General features: G+C 37.9%; 1 protein-coding gene across 2 annotated transcripts in view; it reads left to right on the forward strand.

The window, feature by feature from the left end:
- NUDCD1 (NudC domain containing 1) overlaps window positions 1-18,738 on the forward strand; it is an 87,553-nt gene extending 68,815 nt beyond the window's left edge. The window contains exons 9-10 of one of the 2 annotated variants that reach the window (XM_062188099.1): window positions 15,580-15,739; window positions 17,605-18,738. In XM_062188099.1, the coding sequence (XP_062044083.1) occupies window positions 15,580-15,739; window positions 17,605-17,897 (453 nt within the window). In that variant the 3' untranslated portion in view covers window positions 17,898-18,738. The remainder of the gene's footprint in view (window positions 1-15,579; window positions 15,740-17,604) is intronic. The other variant, XM_062188100.1, reaches the window with a different exon arrangement.
- The last annotated feature ends 230 nt before the right edge of the window (window positions 18,739-18,968 follow it).

The following is an 18,968-nucleotide window of genomic DNA, read 5'->3' on the forward strand; positions in this document are numbered from 1 at the left end:
TGTTATTCTCTTAAAAACGTTGTAGATATTGTTATTTATTTGTTTATTTATTTATTTATTTTTTTTAGAAAGATTTATTTATTTGAAAGGCAGAGTTACAGAGAGAGAGGGAGAGACAGAAATCTTTAATCTGCTGCTTCCTTCTTCAAATGGCCACAGCTGCTAGGTCTGGGTCAAGAGCCAGGAATTCCATCTCAGTCTCCCAAGTGGATAGCAGGGGCCAAAGCACTTGGGCCATCTTGTGCTTTCTCAGGCACATTAGCAGGGAGCTGGATTGGAAGTGGAGCAGCCAGCCCTTAAACCTCACTCACAGGTGGCAGCTTAACCTGCTATGCCACCATGCAGGCCCCTCTGTTAACTTTAATGGAACCTCATTAAGCAGAGTCACACCTACAAATATCTTGGAGATAAACCTCTTCTATCTTCAATTTCAGTTGAGACCCAGGATGAGGGATGAGTTGTTTAAGTCTTATTCTTTAATTAGTCCTTTGATTAGTAAAACATAACCTTCACTTGATCTTTAGAGATCCTTTGTCTGAACAATACTAATACTCTTTGATATTTCTAATACTCTTTCAATTTCTAATACTCTTTGATATCTTATAGTCTACCCCAGTGAAGAGAAATTCCTTCCATGCTCTAAGGATTAACTGGAATGAACTGAAAGTAGACAAGTAGAAAAGATACATACATTTATTGTATGCACAGAGGGAATCATAAAGTGTAATTACCCACTAGCCCAACATGATTCAGAAGTTTATATATTCCTTTTCTGTGGGGAATGAGGAGAAGGGAAATGTAGACAATTTTGAGAAGTCTTATACAATTACTAGGAGAATAAATGGTCCCAGAGACAGAAATTTGCTGTATAATAATTCTCTTTAGCATTGAAATGAGCCTAAGAGACAGACCTTTTTTTAAGATAAAGCTAGAACAAAGTCTACCCGAGCGTGGTTACCTTCTTCAGTAGTCTTCTCTGCCATAAGATTTCAAAGGGAGTGGAGGTGGAGGAGGAAGGCAGTTGTGTTCTCTTATACAGGTGTCATCTTAAGGATATATTAAACTAAACTCCTCTTACACCATCTGCTGACTTTGAAAGACTTATTTTAAAATAATCAGGCCAGGTGCCACATTTTGGGGTAAAATCTTCCTGTGCTCCTTCACAGTCATCTCTTGCATTCATTTGTAGATTCTGCTTTCCTGATAGTGCCTTGGATGTGATCTTTTCAAGAAGTCTTTTTATTTTAATTAAGATTTATTTATTTGAGGCCGGCGCTGTGGCTTAACAGGCTAATCCTCTACCTTGCGGCACCGGCACACCGGGTTCTAGTCCCGGTTGGGGTGCCGGATTCTATCCCAGTTGCCCCTCTTCCAGGCCAGCTCTCTGCTGTGGCCCGGGAAGGCAGTGGAGGATGGCCCAAGTCCCTGGGCCCTGCACCCGCATGGGAGACCAGGAGAAGCACCTGGCTCCTGGCTTCGGATCAGCGAGATGCACCGGCCACAGCGGCCATTGGAGAGTGAACCAACGGCAAAAAGGAAGACCTTTCTCTCTGTCTGTCTCTCTCACTATCCACTCTGCCTGTCAAAAAAAAAAAAAAAAAATTATTTATTTGAAAGTCAAAGGAACAGAGAAAGAATGATAGAGAAAAAGATATCTTCCATCTACTGATTCATTCCCCAGATGACTGCAATAGCTAGGATTGGTCAAGGCCTAAGGCAGAAACTCCTGTTTTCCTACATGGTGGCAAAGACTGTTACTTGGGCCGTTATCCACTGCTTTCCCAGGCATATTAGCAGGAGGCTGGATCAGAAGTAGAGCAGCCAGGACTTGAACTATCACTCTGATGTGGGATACCAGTGTGTTACAAGTGGCAGCTTAACCCACTAAGTCACAGCTCTATCCCCAAGATGTCATTTTTGATTTTAAGAATGTTAGCCATTTAGAGAAGCATCATCAAAACCAGCAAGTTTATATTTCTTTTCTATTTTATATACATATGTGTATATATATATTTATTTATTATTTGGTTCATTCCTTCTGTAGCTTCAGCATTTCTTGTTCAACTTTTAATGGATCAATGCCTTCATTTATTGGAGGGGGGTATCCATGTTTATTTTAAGGCATGTATTAGGTATTTAAACTGAGTTTCATCTGATGTGAATTCCTGTTTTTAATTTTAAGAAGTTCATTTTTTTTTCAAATTTTAGTTTAGAAATTGAATAAGAGATGTTTTTATTTGTTTTCTTTTTGCTTTTGGCACTTCTTCCTTTTCTAGATCCTGTGTAGTTGTTTCTCACTTTGCTTCCTGCAAAGTATACCAGAACCAGGTCTTTTTTTTTTTTTTCTTTCCCCAAAGGAACCTTTTATTTAAGGAATACAAACTTCATGCATTTCATAAGTACAACTTTAGGAATATGGTGATTCTTCCCACCATACCCAACTTCCCGCACACACTCCCACCCCTCTGTCTCCCCTCTCTCCCATTCTGATTCCCATTCTCCACTAAGATCCATTTTCAATTAACTTTATACACAGAAGATCCACTCTATACTAAGTAAAGAGTTCAAAAATTTGCGCGCGCACACACACACACACACAAAACTATTCCTCCACAGTCAAGACAAGGACTGTTCAAAGTCATTGTATCTAGAAGTTAATTTCACTTCTTTTCTTTAGAAATTTAATTAACTTTAAAGAAACAGCCAAGAATGATACATCTTTTGCAAGCACTTAGTCATAACTATAACTCATGAGACATAAGAATATCCTCCACTTAATATGAAAAAAAGTCCTTGTGAATGAATTTTATCACTAATTAAGGAAGTACCTAAGAAAACAAGCAATGGAGTTGGACACTTTGGCATAACTAAAACTTATGAGACATAAGAATATCTTCCACTTAATACACTAAAATGAAATAAATCTTTGAGAAAAAGTTTTACTGTTAATTCTCATAATGCAACTCTTTGAGAACAGAGTTCCTGCATGGAAAGTTAGTGCACAGTGACTCCTGTTGTTAACTTAACAATTAACACTCTTATGTGTGACGTCAGTGATCACCCAAGGTTCTTGACATGAGCTGCTTAGGCTATGGAAGCCTTTTGAATCCACAGACTTCATCAGTATTTAGACAAGGCCATAAGCAAAGTAAAAGTTTTCACCTCCCTTCAGAGTTTAAAAGTACCTCCTTCTTTGATGACCATTTTTTTCCTCTGTGGTCTCACCTACCAAGGTCCTTCATGTAGGACACTTTTTTGCCACAGTGTCTTGGCTTTCCATGCCTGAAATAGAGCCAGGTCTTAATGAGTTTCATGGTTGTCTATTTTGATCTGGTCATGATAAAGCAGAAAGTATGGCTCAAGTCTGCATCAGAAGGGTATTGTCTCACAGACACATTCTTTGAAATTTTATGTCAAAAAAAGTCCAATACAGAGTCAAGAGGGCAAGAGGTTTTTTATCATTAGTAGAGTATTAGTTTACAAACAAAATGCCAAAAATTATCATTAAATTTATTAAAAATTCAGGGGTAGAAAAATGAGTGTAATACCATGGTCTGCAACAGCTGTAATTTCAGATAGTCAACATTTAATTTTTTTTTTTTTTTTTTTAGATTTATTTATTTGAAAAGCAGTGTTACACAGAGAGAGAAAGAAAGGCAGAGAGAGTGAGAGAGGTCTTCCATCCACTGGTTCACTCCCCAAGTGGTCACAACGGCCAGAGCTGTGCTGATCAGGAACCAGGAGCCAGGAGCTTCTTCCAGGTCTCCCATGCAGGTGCAGGGGCCCAAGATCTTGGGCCATCTTCTTACTGGTTTCCCAGACAATAGCAGAGAGCTGGATCGGAAGAGGGGTAACTGGAACTTGAACCAGTGCCCATATGGGATGCCAGCACTGCATTTTCTGATGGCTGGTGATCCCAAACACTTTTTAATGTGTCAGTTGGCCACCTGGATTTCCTCTTTTGAAAAATGTCTGTAAGTCCTTTGCACTTTTTTAAAAGTTTTTAAGCTTTTTATTCAGTGAGAGAAATGCATAGGAGAGTGAGGGCCCTATCTAAAAGGGAGGGAAATCTGGATTCATACCAAGTACTAGGAGCCAGCCATGTGGAGGAGCATGCAGGCTAGAAAGCATGGAGCAGGTGGCCTGAAGGCCACATACCCTGGAGGCACAGGGGCAACAAGGGTTCGCAATGGCAAAAGGCAAAAAAAAAAGGGCTGGGCCCACCATGTCTCAGGCCTTTAATCTACTTCCAAAGGGGAGTGGTTAATTAGCCTGATTGGCCAGTGAGCACACAGGTGTGTGGTCAGGTAGGAGAATGAGGTCACACAGGGGCATGATGAAGGCATGGTCTTCCAGCTCACAAACCTGTCCAGTTTTATCCTATATGCCTGCTTACAACATTTCCCCCTCAGAGACTCCATTCCCTTAATCTTAAGTGATGCTGAAGGGTGTAGAATTATATCTTCTAAAGCTGCTTCGTGCTTATGAAGGGCATAGTGCAGGCCCTGATTGTCTTGGATCTGCAAGTCTCTGTCTCTCTTATCTAACAAATTCATTTTGTAAGCTGGAGCAGTCTCAGTCACCACCAGTGTCTGTGTCCCTGCATGGTTTGTTATTCCCAGAAGTCAAGTTCTGAAACATATAAGTTCGTTAATTAGCATAAGTAAGACTCGACAAAACTAATTGTAAGTGGAGTGTCCCTTAAGATGAAAAGAATATATCTTGCAGAATCCCAGATAGTGGGTGGTGATTGGCTACCCTTATGTGGATTATAAACCCTTTTTATTAGGAATTTTTATTGCCAATAACCGTTCCCAGAGAGAATCAAAAGAGGCAGCTATAGCATGACTGCCTCAAGATGCAGCAGTCTTGATGTGACGGAGGCAAAGACAACTTATCCTTTTTGTTTTGAAGAGGTACTTAAAGTCTCTGGCTTACAGAAATAGTCAGGCTTTGCCCATTTCTTAATGTTGTTTGTTTTGTTTGTGTTGTTTTGTTGCTGTGGAGTTTCTTGATCTCTTTATATATTTGGTTATTAATCCTTTATCAGTTGGATAGTTTGAAAATAATTTCTCCCATTCTGTCAGTTGCCTCTTTACTTTCCTGAGTGCTTCTTTTGCAGTACAGAAGCTTTTCAATAAGATGTAATCTCATTTGTTAATTTTGGCTTTTATTGCGTGTTCCTCTTAGGTCTTTTCCAAGAATTCTTTGCCTGTGCCCATGTCTCGCAGGGTTTCCCCAATGTTTTCTAATAACTTGATGGTTTCATATCATAAATTTAGGTCTTTAATCCATTTTGAATGGGTTTTTGTATTAGGAGTAAGGTAGGGGCCCTGCTTCATATTCTGCATGGAATCCAGTTTTCCCAGCACCATTTGTTGAAGAGACTGCCCTTGCCCCAGGGGTTGGTTTTAGTGCTTTGGCGAAATATAAGTTGGTTGTAGATCCTTGGACTTATTTGTGGTGTTTCTATTCTGTTCCATTGGTCTGTCCATCTTTTTTTTTTTTTTTTTTTTTTTTTTGACAGGCAGAGTGGTGGACAGTGAGAGAGAGAGACAGAGAGAAAGGTCTTCCTTTTGCCGTTGGTTCACCCTCCAATGGCCACCGCAGCCGGTGCGCTGCGGCTGATACACCACGCTGATCAGGAGCCAGGTGCTTCTCCTGGTCTCCCATGGGGTGCAGGGCCCAAGCACTTGGGCCATCCTCCACTGCACTCCCGGGCCACAGCAGAGAGCTGGCCTGGAAGAGGGACAACCGGGACAGAATCTGGCGCCCCGACCAGGACTAGAACCCAGTGTGCCGGCGCCGCAGGTGGAGAATTAGCCTATTGATCTACGGCGCTGGCTGTCCATCTATTTTTGTACCAGCCCACACTGTTTTGATTATAACTGCCTGGTAATATGTCTTTTTATTTATTTATTTTTTTGACAGGCAGAGTTAGACAGTGAGAGAGACAGAGAGAAAAGTCTTCCTTTTTCCATTGGTTCACCCCCCCGAAGTGGCCACTACGGCTGGCACACTGCAGCCGGCGTGCTGCGCTGATCCAAAGCCAGGAGCCAGGTGCTTCCTCCTGGTCTCCCATGTGGATACAGGGCCCAAGCACTTGGGCCATCCTCCACTGCACGCCCAGGCCACAGCAGAGAGCTGGACTGGAAGAGGAGCAGCCGGGACAGAATCCAGCACCCCGACCAAGACTAGAACCCGGGGTGCTGGTGCCACAGGTGGAGGATTAGCCTAGCCTAGTGAGCCGCAGTGCCGGCCTGGTAGTATGTCTTTAAATCTGGTATTGTGATGCCTCTGGCTTTGCTTTTGTTGTATAAGGTTGTTTTAGTTATTCGAGGTTTCTTGTGTTTCTATATGAATTTCAGCGTCATTTTTTCTAGATCTGTGAAGAATGTTTTGTTATTTTGATTAGTATTGCATTGAATTTGTAGATTGCTTTCAGAAGAATGGACATTTTGATGATATTGGTTCTTCCAATCCATGAACATGGAGTTTTTCCATTTTCTTGTATCTTCTTCTATTTCCTTAATATTTTATAATTCTCATCATAAAGATCTTTGACATCTTTGATTAAATTAATTTCAGGGTATTTGATTTTTTTTTTTTTTTGTAGCAATTGTGAATGGGATTGATCTTAGAAGTTCTTTCTCAGCCATGGCATTGTCTGTGTATACAAAGGCTATTGGTTTTTGTGTTGATTTTATATCCTGCTACTTTACCAAACTCTTCTAGGAGTTCCAATAGTCTCTTGGTGGAGTCTTTTCGATCCCTTATATGTAGAGTTATGTCATTTGCAAGTAGGGATAGTTTAACTTCCCCATTCCCAATTTGAATTTGATTTATTTTTCTCGTCTAAGGGCTCTGACTAAAACTTCCAGGACTATATTGAATAGCAGTGGTGAGAGCAGTGTGTTATTCGGCATTTGTGGAGATACTTGTTTGTTTCTTCATTGTTGTTTCACCGTGGTGGCTTTTCTCTTTGTACTATGCCTCTGTAGATTAGTGGAGTGTCCTTTCAGTGAATACTTAGAGGTGGGTTTGAACAAGGAGCTCTGTTCAGTTCTCCAGGGTATAGGACGTGTCTGAGGTGACACACCCAGGTTTGGCATGGTAAATTTTTTTTTTTTTTTTTTTAACATCAGAGGGGAGGTTTGTTCTTGTCTGTTGTAGACTAAGCTGTGCTTCTTTCCTCAAAGGAGACCACTGCCTGGGCAGTAGACCCAGTAGGTATATTATTTGTCCACTCTGCCTCAAGGACCACACAAAGGATCTATGTAGTCCTCAGTATAAGCTGATTCCCTACCAGTGTCCCTCATCAGGTAGCCAGGGAGACCCGAGAATGTAGAGCCTTCCAAAGTGACAGCCCAAGTCCCAGCCACACCCTGAGTCCTCCCACACAACCTCATGTAGTTTCTGAAGCCATCCAATCACAGCCTGTTGCCAGGCCGTTTCTGTTGCCCGCGGCCATCTTGGCATGGCCTTCTCATTCCACCACAGTTTTTGTCATGAAACAATGTTGTATATTATCAAACACTTTACATCTGAGATAATCATGGTTTTTATTCTTCAGTTTGTTGATATATGTATCACGTTTATTGATTTGCACGTGTTGAATCATCCCTGCGTATCAGTAATAAATCCCACTTCATCCTGGTGAATGATCTTTTTGATGTATTCAATTGTTGGATTCAATTAGCTAGTATTTTGTTGAGGATATTTGTATCTATGTCTACCAGGGATATTTGTCTCTAGTTCCCTTTCTTTGTTGTAATATTTTTCTGGTTTTGTAATTAAGTTGATGCTGACCTTGTTGTGCCCAGATCGTTAGATCCCCGCAGAGACCCCCAGAGAGTCGATCACACCGAACTGCAAAAGCAAGGTTTATTCAGGAGTACAAGCCGCGACAGGGACCCCATCCAACCAGCCGGCACAGCGGAGGAAGGAGTGAGGCCCCGTCTTTGTTTGGGAGAGTTTTTAAAGGAAAAAAGGGCTACATCAGCAGGAAAAAAGAGTTACATACAGCATGGAAGCTTTGGGTACAGGGAGTTACTTTGTTTAGCAATCTCTACTGTGCTGTTGTTGGTCTACCGAACTAGCTGTCCCTGGTAAGCTTTGGTATCTCCGGAATGCCTGAATGCCTGCTTTTACAAGGACTCGGGTCTGCTATGGGAAACGGAGGCTGCTTTTTTTTATTCTTTTAAAATGGAGTCACTTTGGTTCTTCCACCTCGTAGAAGGAGTTTGGGAGGATTCCCTCCCTTTCAATTGTTTTGAATAGTTTAAGAATATGAATTTGTTGTTCTTTTTCTTCTTCTTCCTTCTCTTCATCCTTCCTCCCTTCCTTGCATTTGAAAGTCAGAATTATGGAGAGAGAGGGAGAGAAGAGAGAGAGGTCTTCCATCTGCTGGTTCACTACCCAAATGGCTGCAATGGCAAGGGCTTAACAGGTCAAAGCTAGTAGTCATGAGCTTCATCCGAGTCTCCTCTATGGGTACAGGCGGTCATTCACTGGAGCCATCTTCTACTGCTTTCCAAGGTGCATTAGCAGGGAACTGGATCAGAAGTGGAACATCTGGAACACAAACCGGTGCCCATATGGGGTATCAGCGGTGCAGACAGCAGCTTAACTTGCTACACCACAGCACTAGCCCCAAATTAGTTCTTCCTTAAATGTTTCTTAGAATTCAGCAGTGAAGCCATCTGGTTCTAGGCTTTTCTTTGTTGGGAAGGTCTTTATTATTGATTCAATCTCTGTCTTGGTTATTTTCCAATTTTCATCCTATATCTTCATGTTCCAGTTTTGGTAGATTGTATGTGTCTAGAAATCTATCCATTTCTTCTAGATTTTCTAATTTTTTGGCAAATAGCTGTTTATAGTAACTTGTGATCATTCTTTTGATTTCTGTGGTATCCATCTAACATCTCTCTTTTCATCTCTGCTTTTATTAATTTGGGTGCTCCCTCCCCCTTTTGTTTGTTTGGTTACTTGGGCCAATATGGTATCAATTTTATTCAGTTATCATTTTACTGATCTTTTATTTTTTTTTTGGTCTCAATTTTGTTTATTCTCTAATTTTAGTTTTTCCAGTCAGTGCTTAGTTGTTGCTAAGTTTGGGAACTAGTAAACTGAAAATCCTGATTGGTATATCTCTAGCCAGACTGACCAAGGAAATAGAATACTGAATTTGCCAATGTCAGGAGTAAAAATGGGGATTTCCATACAGGTCCTTATGATACTATAGTATAAGTGGAATATTTTGAACAACTGTTTCACTGTAGTTGACAATTTATGTGAAACATTTCTTTGAAAGGCAAAACTACTAAAGTTCACTCAGCAAAAACTAGATAACCTTAATAGTCCTATATCTATTAAAGATTGTTGAAAACAATCCAAGAAAGAAATCACCAGGCCCAGATGGCTTCTCTGGTATTATTTCTTCATCTGACAAATGCAGTTTTGTTCAGACTTTCCAAAAATAAAGGAACACTTTCCAAATTATTTTATGAGGCCTAGCATTACTCTGATGTCAAACATATTAGAGAAAGGAAGAAAAAGAAACTATTATCCTTCATGGATGTAGGTATTAAAATGCTTAACAAAATAGTAGTAAATTGAATCCAGAAACAAAAGGGATAACTCATCATGACCGATCAGGTTTTTTCCTAGGAATTCAAAACTAATTCAACTTTCAGTTAGTATAATTCACCATATCAACAAACCAAAGAAGGGAAAAAATTGCTTGATGATCCTAGTAGATGAAGAAAAAGAATTTTACCAAATTTACCATCCATTTATGATATAAATGCTTAATAAGCCAGGAAACTGAAGGTAACTGGCTGTTGCAGCCATCTGAGGAGTGAACCAGCAGATGGAAGATCTCTCTCTCTCTGCCTCTACTTCTCTGTAACTCTGCCTTTCAAGTAAATAAATACAGCTTAAAAAATATTAAAAAAAAAAAAAAAACAAAATTACCCTCATACTTCATGGTGAAAGACTGAATACTTGCTGCTAACATTGGGAACAAGCCAGGATGTCTGCTGTTACTATTGTTCAGCATGGTGCTAGAGACCCCAGGGAGCACAGGGAGGCAAGCAAAAGTCAGGAAAGGTGTGATCAGTTATCAAGTCATCCCAGAGCCATTCTGCTTTTTAGGTGTTTTCTTAAAAACAGTGTAGGTGTTTATCCATTGCCTTAATCATCTCAGCATAGAACCTTTGATTACAACTGTAAGCATGTTTTCCTTTGGCTGCAGCTGACCTAACTAAAAAATTTCAAAGATCTTACAGTGGCATAAGTTTTTAAAATTATTATTGCCACCTTCCTGTATGAAATAATTTTAAAAGGAAGAACCTTCAATATGTAAAATGAAAGTTACATAGTTCCTTACTACATATGCAAACAAGAATTCTGTATATATTTCATTTTTTAATGCAAGTGTTGTATCTCAAAGTAAAATATATGCAATTTGTTTACTATGTTTTTGAAACATTCAGAAAATTAGTTTAAAGAATCCAAATCTTAATGCAAAACAAACCCGTGTTCACTTTTTTTTTTTGCTGGGCAGATCCATAAACTAAATCATGTGCATTAACAGGAAGAATTTAAAATTAGAAAGCAATGAGCACACATTTGAAACTGTTGATAACATAAAATTTATATGGCAATGAACCTTGCATTTCTTCCTTCTAAAATGATACAAGAGTTTAGAAATTTTTTTAAAAAAAAATTTTATTTATTTGAAAGGCAGAGTTACAAAGAGGCAGAGGCAGTGAGTGAATGAGAGAGAGAGGGAAAGAGAGAGAGGGGGCCAGCAAAGTCCTCCATCTGCTGGTTCACTCCCCAGATGGCTGCAGTGGTCGGAGCTGTGCTAATCCAAAGCCAGGAGCTTCTTCCGGGTCTCCCACGTGGATGCAGGGGCCCAAGCATTTGAGCCATCTTCTGTCTTCCCAGGTCATAGCAGAGAGCTGGATTGGAAGTGCAGCAGCTGGGAAGAACTGGCGGCCATATGGGATGCTGGCACTGTGGGCAGCGACTTTACCCCTAGGCAACAACACTGGGCCCCCTCTCACTTTTTTTTTTTTTTTGACAGGCAGAGTGGACAGTGAGAGAGAGACAGAGAGAAAGGTCTTTCTTTTGCCGTTGGTTCACCCTCCAATGGCCGCTGCGGCCTGCATACCGCGCTGATCCCAAGGCAGGAGCCAGGTGCTTCTCCTGGTCTCCCATGGAGTGCAGGGCCCAAGCACTTGGGCCATCCTCCACTGCACTCCCGGGCCACAGCAGAGAACTGGCCTGGAAGAGGGGCAACCGGGACAGAATCCGGCGCCCCGACCAGGACTAGAACCCGGTGTGCCGGCGCCTCAAGGCGGAGGATTAGCCTGTTGAGCCACGGCGCCGGCCCTCACTGCTTCTTACAGTACATTTTTCCTAGGCGAAAAATGACAGTGCTTGATAAGCTATAGGAAGATTACTCCAAAGCTTCTTTTTTTTTTTTTTTTATGTTGCTCATCTCATTTGTTTACCTTGGAATGCCAGTAATTAGAATATCTAAAAGAAGTATAGAATGGTAATATCTGATATTAACATATTTTTTAAAAGTACCTGTGGTTGTTCAAGCGCTTGAAATATACCATTTACTCATTGTAATAATTGTGGAAAAAAGTACTATTATAGCTTTGTGAGTAGTTACAGGGGTATAAAATGTAGTTAAGTGCCTTACACAAGACTGTAGTAGTTCTTATCCTATAGAATAAAAGTGAATTGAGATAAATTTATAGGAGGGATATAAGTTGTTATGTTACACTTGTATTAACTTTGTGTAAAGCTTCTTGCAGTCATTTGTATGTTAAGAGTGGGTGAGACAATAGGGGAGATGGTTCTGTAAACTCTGACCCGGTTGTGATTAATGTTAAGTTTTGAGAAGAATAATAGATACCAATATTGAAAAGACATTTTGGAGTTAGATTTTGAGAATCTTTCAAAAGTGGTGTTCATGGAAGTTTGGAGAATTTTTCTCATACATTTAGAAAGACATAGGGAAAGACTAAGAAAGTAACATTTCCAGGGATGAGAACAAAGAAGTCAGAACTGTGAACTTGGTCAAGTGTGAAGATTCCTGATCACCCTTCAGTGGTTATTTTTCTTTTTTAAAAAATTATTTTCTGTTTAAATTTTAGATCAACATTTAACACTGTTTTTATTGGGTACAGTGCAATATTTCAACACATATACACAGGATCGACCAAACATACTTGTCAATTAGCCTTTTCATTTCTTTTTCTTTGTTCTTAGAGCTTACTGGGTTCTGTTGTTCCAGATCTCTATACAGTATAATCTCCCCACTGTGCTTCAGAACACCAGAACCCCTTACCTCCATCCAACTACATTTTAGTACCATTATCCAACCTTTCACCTTCCTGCTCCCTCATCTTTTCCAGTTTCTGCTAATCGCTATGTTAAGTTCAGAACTACTTTTTTAACATTTTCAGATATGAGAGAGAAAATGTGTCATCTGTCTTTCCATATGTGGCTTATTTCACTTAATATGATCTCCAATTCCATGCATTTTGGTACAGCTGTCAGGATTTCATTCTTTTTTTGTGGTTGAATAATATTCCATTTTGTAAACAGGCCGCATTTTCTTGTCCTATTTGTCCATTGCTGAACATGTAGGTTGAGGTCATACCTTGGTAATTTTGACTAGTACTGCAATGAACGTGGGAGTTTCAGCATCTCTTTAAATGCTGATTTCATTTCCTTCAGATATATACCCAGAGGGTGTGGGAGCTGGGTCATATAGATCTATTTTTAGTTGTTTAGGGAACTGCTATGCTATTTTCCATAATGTTTGTACTAATTTGCATTCCCAGCAACCATGCACAAGTCCTTTTCTTCACATCCTTGTCAACATTTTTCTCTTTTCGATAATAGCCCCTGTGACTAGATTGAGATGATACCTCATTGTATTGATTTACACTTCCTGGATAAGTATTGAGATTGAAAATTTTTTTATATTTGTTGACCATTTATATTTCTTCTGAGAAATGTCTATTCAGATTCTCGCCTGTTTAACTGGATTGTTAGGGTTTTTTGTTTTTGGATGAGATTTTTGAGGTCCTTACATATTCTATACTAATTCATTGTCAGATGCATAGTTTGCAAATATTATCTTCCATTCTGTAGATTGTTTCTTCACTCTGTTGATTGTTAGAAGATTCTTAGTTTGGCATAATTCTTTTATTGCCTGTGCTTTTAAGGATCTTATTAAAAAAAATTGCTACCTATACCAAAATTCTGAAGTATTTCCCTGAAGTGTTTCCACTTTGTTTCATAGTTTCAGTTCTTACATTTGGATCTTCAATCCAGTTTGGTTTTTTTGTACAACATGAGAAGTAGGGGGTCAAGTTTCAGTCTTCTGCCTATGAATGTTGTTTTCCCAGCACCATTACTAAAGAAATAATACTTTCTGTGGTGCACTATTGCATGTTTTTGGTGCCTTTTTCAAACATCAATGGTCTGCAGACGTGTGGATTCATTTCTGGCATTTCTGTTTTCTTCCATTGGTTTTATGTGTTCATATGTGTATGTATGTATATGCATTTGCTCGTACAGTGCTGTTTTTGTTACAGTAGCTCTGTATGTCTGGAGTCTGGTATTATACCTCCAGCTTTGTTCTTTTTGTTCAAGAATGCTTTGGCAATTTGGAGTCATTTTTACTTTCATATGAATGTTATGATTGTTTTTTCTAGTGCTATGAAGAATGTCATTGGTGTTTTGATGGGAGATTGGCTTGAATTCTTTCAAGTATATTTTCAAAGTATATATATTTAGATGTCCATGCCACCCAAAGCAATTCTACCAATCCATGTAAACCTGGAATATATTTATATTTTTTGTGGTGAATGTCATTTTCAGTTCCTTTCATCAATGTTTTGTAATTTTTTCTGTAGAAGTCTCTCACACATACCCTTAAATTTATTCCAAGGAATTTTATATTTTTGATAGCCATTATTTTGAGGACTGTATTTTTTCTCAGCAAGTTCATTATTGTTGTGTAAAAATAATGACAATTTTTGCTTGTTGATTTTGCTGCAGCTTTACGGAATCTTGTGTATGAGTTCTCTTGGTGTGGAGCAGCTGGACTAGAACCGGCGCCCATATGGGATGCCAGTGCTTCAGGCCAGGGCGTTAACCCACTGCGCCACAGCACTGGCACCAGCCACTGATTATTAAGAGCAAGAAGAGAGAGGAAATAATCTGTGGTCGCTGTGTGCTAGCCTTCCTTAGAGAACTAGCACTGGCCCTTCCCAAAAGCCTTATTCCCAGCATTGTTGAAAGAGTAGAAGTTGGGTTGCTCTATCACTGTCGTCTCCTGTGACTAGTAGCCTATGCTGACATAGCTATATCAATAAATCCTGCTGCTGGAGAACCACTTCACAGCTTTTCCCTATTAAATACAGGCCAGGTTTGCACTCCTCACTAAACTCATTTTATTCCTCTCTATTCTGCTGTAAAACTTATAAAATCAATTCAGTATTTATCAAATACTGTGCATATTTTGTATTTTCTGCAGTTGATGCAATTTTTAGTCTGCTTAACAGCATTTTGTTTTAATTTGCAGTTTAATTTTTTCACTTGAGAGACATTGCATGAACTACCATCCAGCTAGTTCACTCCTCAAATGCTCATAGTAGCCCTGCTAAAACCAGGAGCCAAGAACTCAACCCAGGTTTTCCACATAAGTGGTGGGAACGCAACCTCTTTAGCCATTACCTGCTGACTTTTAAGGTGTGCATTAGCACGATGCCAGAACTGGGAACAGATCAAGAGACAAACACAGGCATTCCAATAGGAAATGCAGGTGTCCCAATCTGCTAGCTAAGCCAAATACCCACCTCTAGTTCTTTTTTTGGCATTTTAAACTCTAATAGCATTTCCTGCAAAAAGAAGACCTAGAAATATTTCTGTAGATGGAATCAAATTATAAAATCATCAAACGGATATTCATATTAAAATGAATTCCTTTAGGCAGTTTTGCAATTATTGACATGTATTACTGCAATTAAAATAATTAACCAATACACTGAGTAAATAATTTGTAAACAAGTCTGTATTTGAGTCCTAGCATTGTGATTTTTCTTGAGTAACTTGTTCTGGAAGTCTGTTCTTTCATCAGTTAATAAAGACAAGGGATTACTGAGATTAATATTTATAACACCTTGGTGTATAGAATATGCTAATAACTTCTAGATATCATTGTTGGTAATTATTACAAGTTAGCATTTGTAAACCTCATGTTTATATTCTGCTTATAAAATTGTTGCTCTAGATCATGTTTTAAACTAGTTATTAACATTTGGGAAACAGTACGCATAGGGGTTACAAACATAAACTCTAGATCCAAATTTCAGCTCCATACCTTACTACTAAGCTGACCTTTGGCAAGTTAAATGTCCTGTGCATCACTCATCTTGGTTTTAAAATATGCAAAAGAAGTTTTAAACAAAACATTTCTTTTGGGATTGTTATAAGGAGTCAATCAGTATTATTAATTTGTTGATTATTTTTGACACTTTTCAGGTGAGCCTTGGAAGCAACCAGTACCTTTTCTCTGTCGTAGTAGATCCTAAAGAAATGCCCTGTTTCTGTTTGCGCCATGATGTTGATGCCCTACTCTGGCAGCCACACTCAAGTAGACAAGATGATATGTGGGAGCACATCGCAACATTCAATGCTTTAGGTATAAAAGCAATCTCTTTAACAACATTTTCTAATATATAAAAAACTGGTCTTTAAGTTTTTTTTAATTTGAGATGCCTGAATTGCATTTGAGTTGATTTGTTTTATAATTTGGTTGCCTGCACTATGCTTGATGAATGTTAGTACTATTGGTTTTTAGGACTAACTGGTTTTTGTACTTGTGCAAAGTCAACAGACTAAAAAGTGGGTATCTAACCATTTCATTCATTTTGATCAGTTACTGCTTATTCTAATTCTATAAGCTATACAATATTAGAATCTGAACAAGGGGGGCTTGACAATAAACTGCATGGAATTTTTTTCAGGTTTCTTATGCATAATCATCAAAAACATCATAGAATTGCTTTAAGGTAATTCACATTAGGAGGCATCTTTCATGCAACTTAAGTGCAAAAGAGCCATTAAAGTGGAAGACACCTGTATTAAAGCTAGGGCTTGAAAAATTTTAAACTACATAATTGTAAACATATGTAATCATTGATTATAAGTCAAAATGTATTGTGTGGGAAACATTGTTTATATGAATTAGCCGCAATTACTGCTTTTTTGAAAGGTTATTTTAAACTGGCACCAGGAAGTAGTCATTTACTATGATGACTGTATATGTGTATGCCTAATTGTAGAGATTTGTCAATTACAGCTAATAATGTAGGTTGCTAAAATGGTTAACTCAGAATCCAAATGGATTTGTATGACCTAATATACAAAGTCTGACCCAATAAACAAAGTGATTAATTTAACCACTTAATATCTAGCCTTCCTCCTATAATTTTTATTCTCTATTGTCTGTCTTCAGTAAAAGTTTTAGTGTATAATTTTTAAATGCCTAGTTTGCTCCATTTGTATCCCCAAACTCCTTATTACAGAGAAATTCAGTGCTTCTATATAACATTTGATACATATTTTTGAAATATTATATACATTAGTCCTGCCAAGGACTAGAGAGCAAATTCTAAACTACCCAAATAGCTGCCTATGTCCTATTCACTTTTCCCTCTTCAAACTTAGCACAAAGAAATCAGTATTTTTTTAAGCTCCGTAGTTTCTTTCCTCATTGTTTGATGAAATCTCCGTTTCCATTTTTTCCTCACATTTTATAATATTTAGTAAAATGTCCGAATCTGAAAATCCTAATATAAATGTTCTTTTAATCTATAAACATACCTTGTAAGCATGTATATGAATTAATGCAAGAGTAATATATTTTTCAGATTAATTAGTTTCCAGGGGATATTCTCATTAAATTACATTCTTGACTTTTCTTTTGAGTTGCAGTGAACTCAAACTTCTACTTCTGAGAGCTATAAAACATGAAATCTTGTTACATCATTATTACTGATGTATAAAAATATTCAACATTATAGCAATGAGGAGAATGCATTGTGAATTTTAGTGCCTTTAGAGATACATTATGAAGAAACTTCTGGAATAACTTTGATAGTATCCTAGAAGGATTTTCCAGTTGATAAAAGAAAAAAATATTCTATGATGCCAAACTTATGATTCATGAACCTAAATATTAAAGCTATTTTGGCATGTGGTTGCCGTTTTCCACAAATAACACTAAAAATCTAAAACAGAAAACAAATAGAATCATGTTGTGCTTTTATTGAAAAGATGAAGCATACTTGTCTTGCTCCTTAGGAATTAAGTTTCTTTTTTTTTGTACCAGTTGAAAGAAATTAATTATGACTAATCATTAATGGTTCAGAATTCAGCCATTGTTGAGCATTTATGGTATATATCTTAGATATCTTAATATGTATTAGAAATTACAATGTTAAATGCTAAATCATTTTTTTCCTTCTGATTAATGTACAATTTTGTTTGTCTCATTCTTGGCAGGCTATGTACAAGCATCAAAAAGAGACAAAAAATTTTTTGCCTGTGCTCCAAATTACTCCTATGCAGCCCTGTGTGAGTGCCTCCGTCGCGTATTCATCTATCGTCAGCCTACCCCCATGTCCACTGTACTTTACAACAGAAAGGAAGGCAGGAAAGTAGGGCAGGTTGCTAAGCAGCAAGTAGCAAGCCTGGAAACCAATGATCCTATTTTAGGCTTTCAAGCAACAAACGAGAGATTATTTGTTCTCACTACCAAAAACCTCTTTTTAATAAAAGTAAATACAGAGAATTAATTACTCCAACATGTTGGCTTCTCTGCACCGGAAAAGTATTCAGTGGTAGCTAGAGGCTGGGCAATTATTCTGTAACCTGTTAAGTTTTAATGATGAAAAATATCTTGTATGAATTTTTAATTTTTTAAAGGATACTAGAAATGTATTCAAGAAATTATGATTCTGTAAGAGCTATGGAATGAAGCTGCAGATTTAGGGAACATTTTCTTCTGTAAAAAATATATAGAGATAGTGTCAATGAGTATAATTATTTTTAAGAAACAAGATAAAATCTCATTGTTTATATGAAAGATATACAACTCCATGTTTAAAAATAAAAATACTTCTCATGTACTCTTTGTTCATTGATTAGTTGGTATACTGTATACCTTTAGAATATAGGATAACAGGTAAAATTTTGAGTCTTGTTACACTGAATAGCTGAATCTCTGTAGGGAATGCAAGATACATGGCTTCTTCCCATGCATAATAGAGGAAACTTTCCAAGAGTGTGCTTCATAACAAGAGCTTATCAGCTTTATCAGGTGTACTCTATCACATCTGTTAATGTCCCATTGGACGAAGCTAGTCACCTGGCCAAGTCTAGAGGGGACTCCACAAGCAGACAGACAGCAGGAGGTCTAACATACTGGGGGAGTCACTGATGTGACAGTGTACTACAAAAGGACAAAATATAATTTATGCTTGAACTTCTCATTTTTCTGACTGGTTTAACAAAAACAGTCTTGTTTATACATTAAATCTGTTTTACCATAAATTCTAGTTTGTCTTACTGTAGTTTGCATTTGCTAGCAGTCTTTAAAAATTTTATACCATTTTTAGGTGTCTATCTCATATTATCCTCAAATTATATTTTATATTGTAATGATGGAGTTGACCATAATTTCATAAGCATAAAACAAAGATAAACAATACAAAATAGAAAATATTTGTTCCTAACGTATTTTTGTTTAGCCTTTATTTGAATTAAATATTAATGAATAAAAGAAAAACAGGTTTGAGACACAGGAGGAAAAAGATAGAGATTATATTCTGACATAGGGTTTAGAACATGAATGTAATTTTCTGAAG

Source organism: Lepus europaeus, chromosome 4, assembly GCF_033115175.1.
Source record: "Lepus europaeus isolate LE1 chromosome 4, mLepTim1.pri, whole genome shotgun sequence".
NCBI classification, from domain to species: Eukaryota; Metazoa; Chordata; class Mammalia; order Lagomorpha; family Leporidae; genus Lepus; species Lepus europaeus.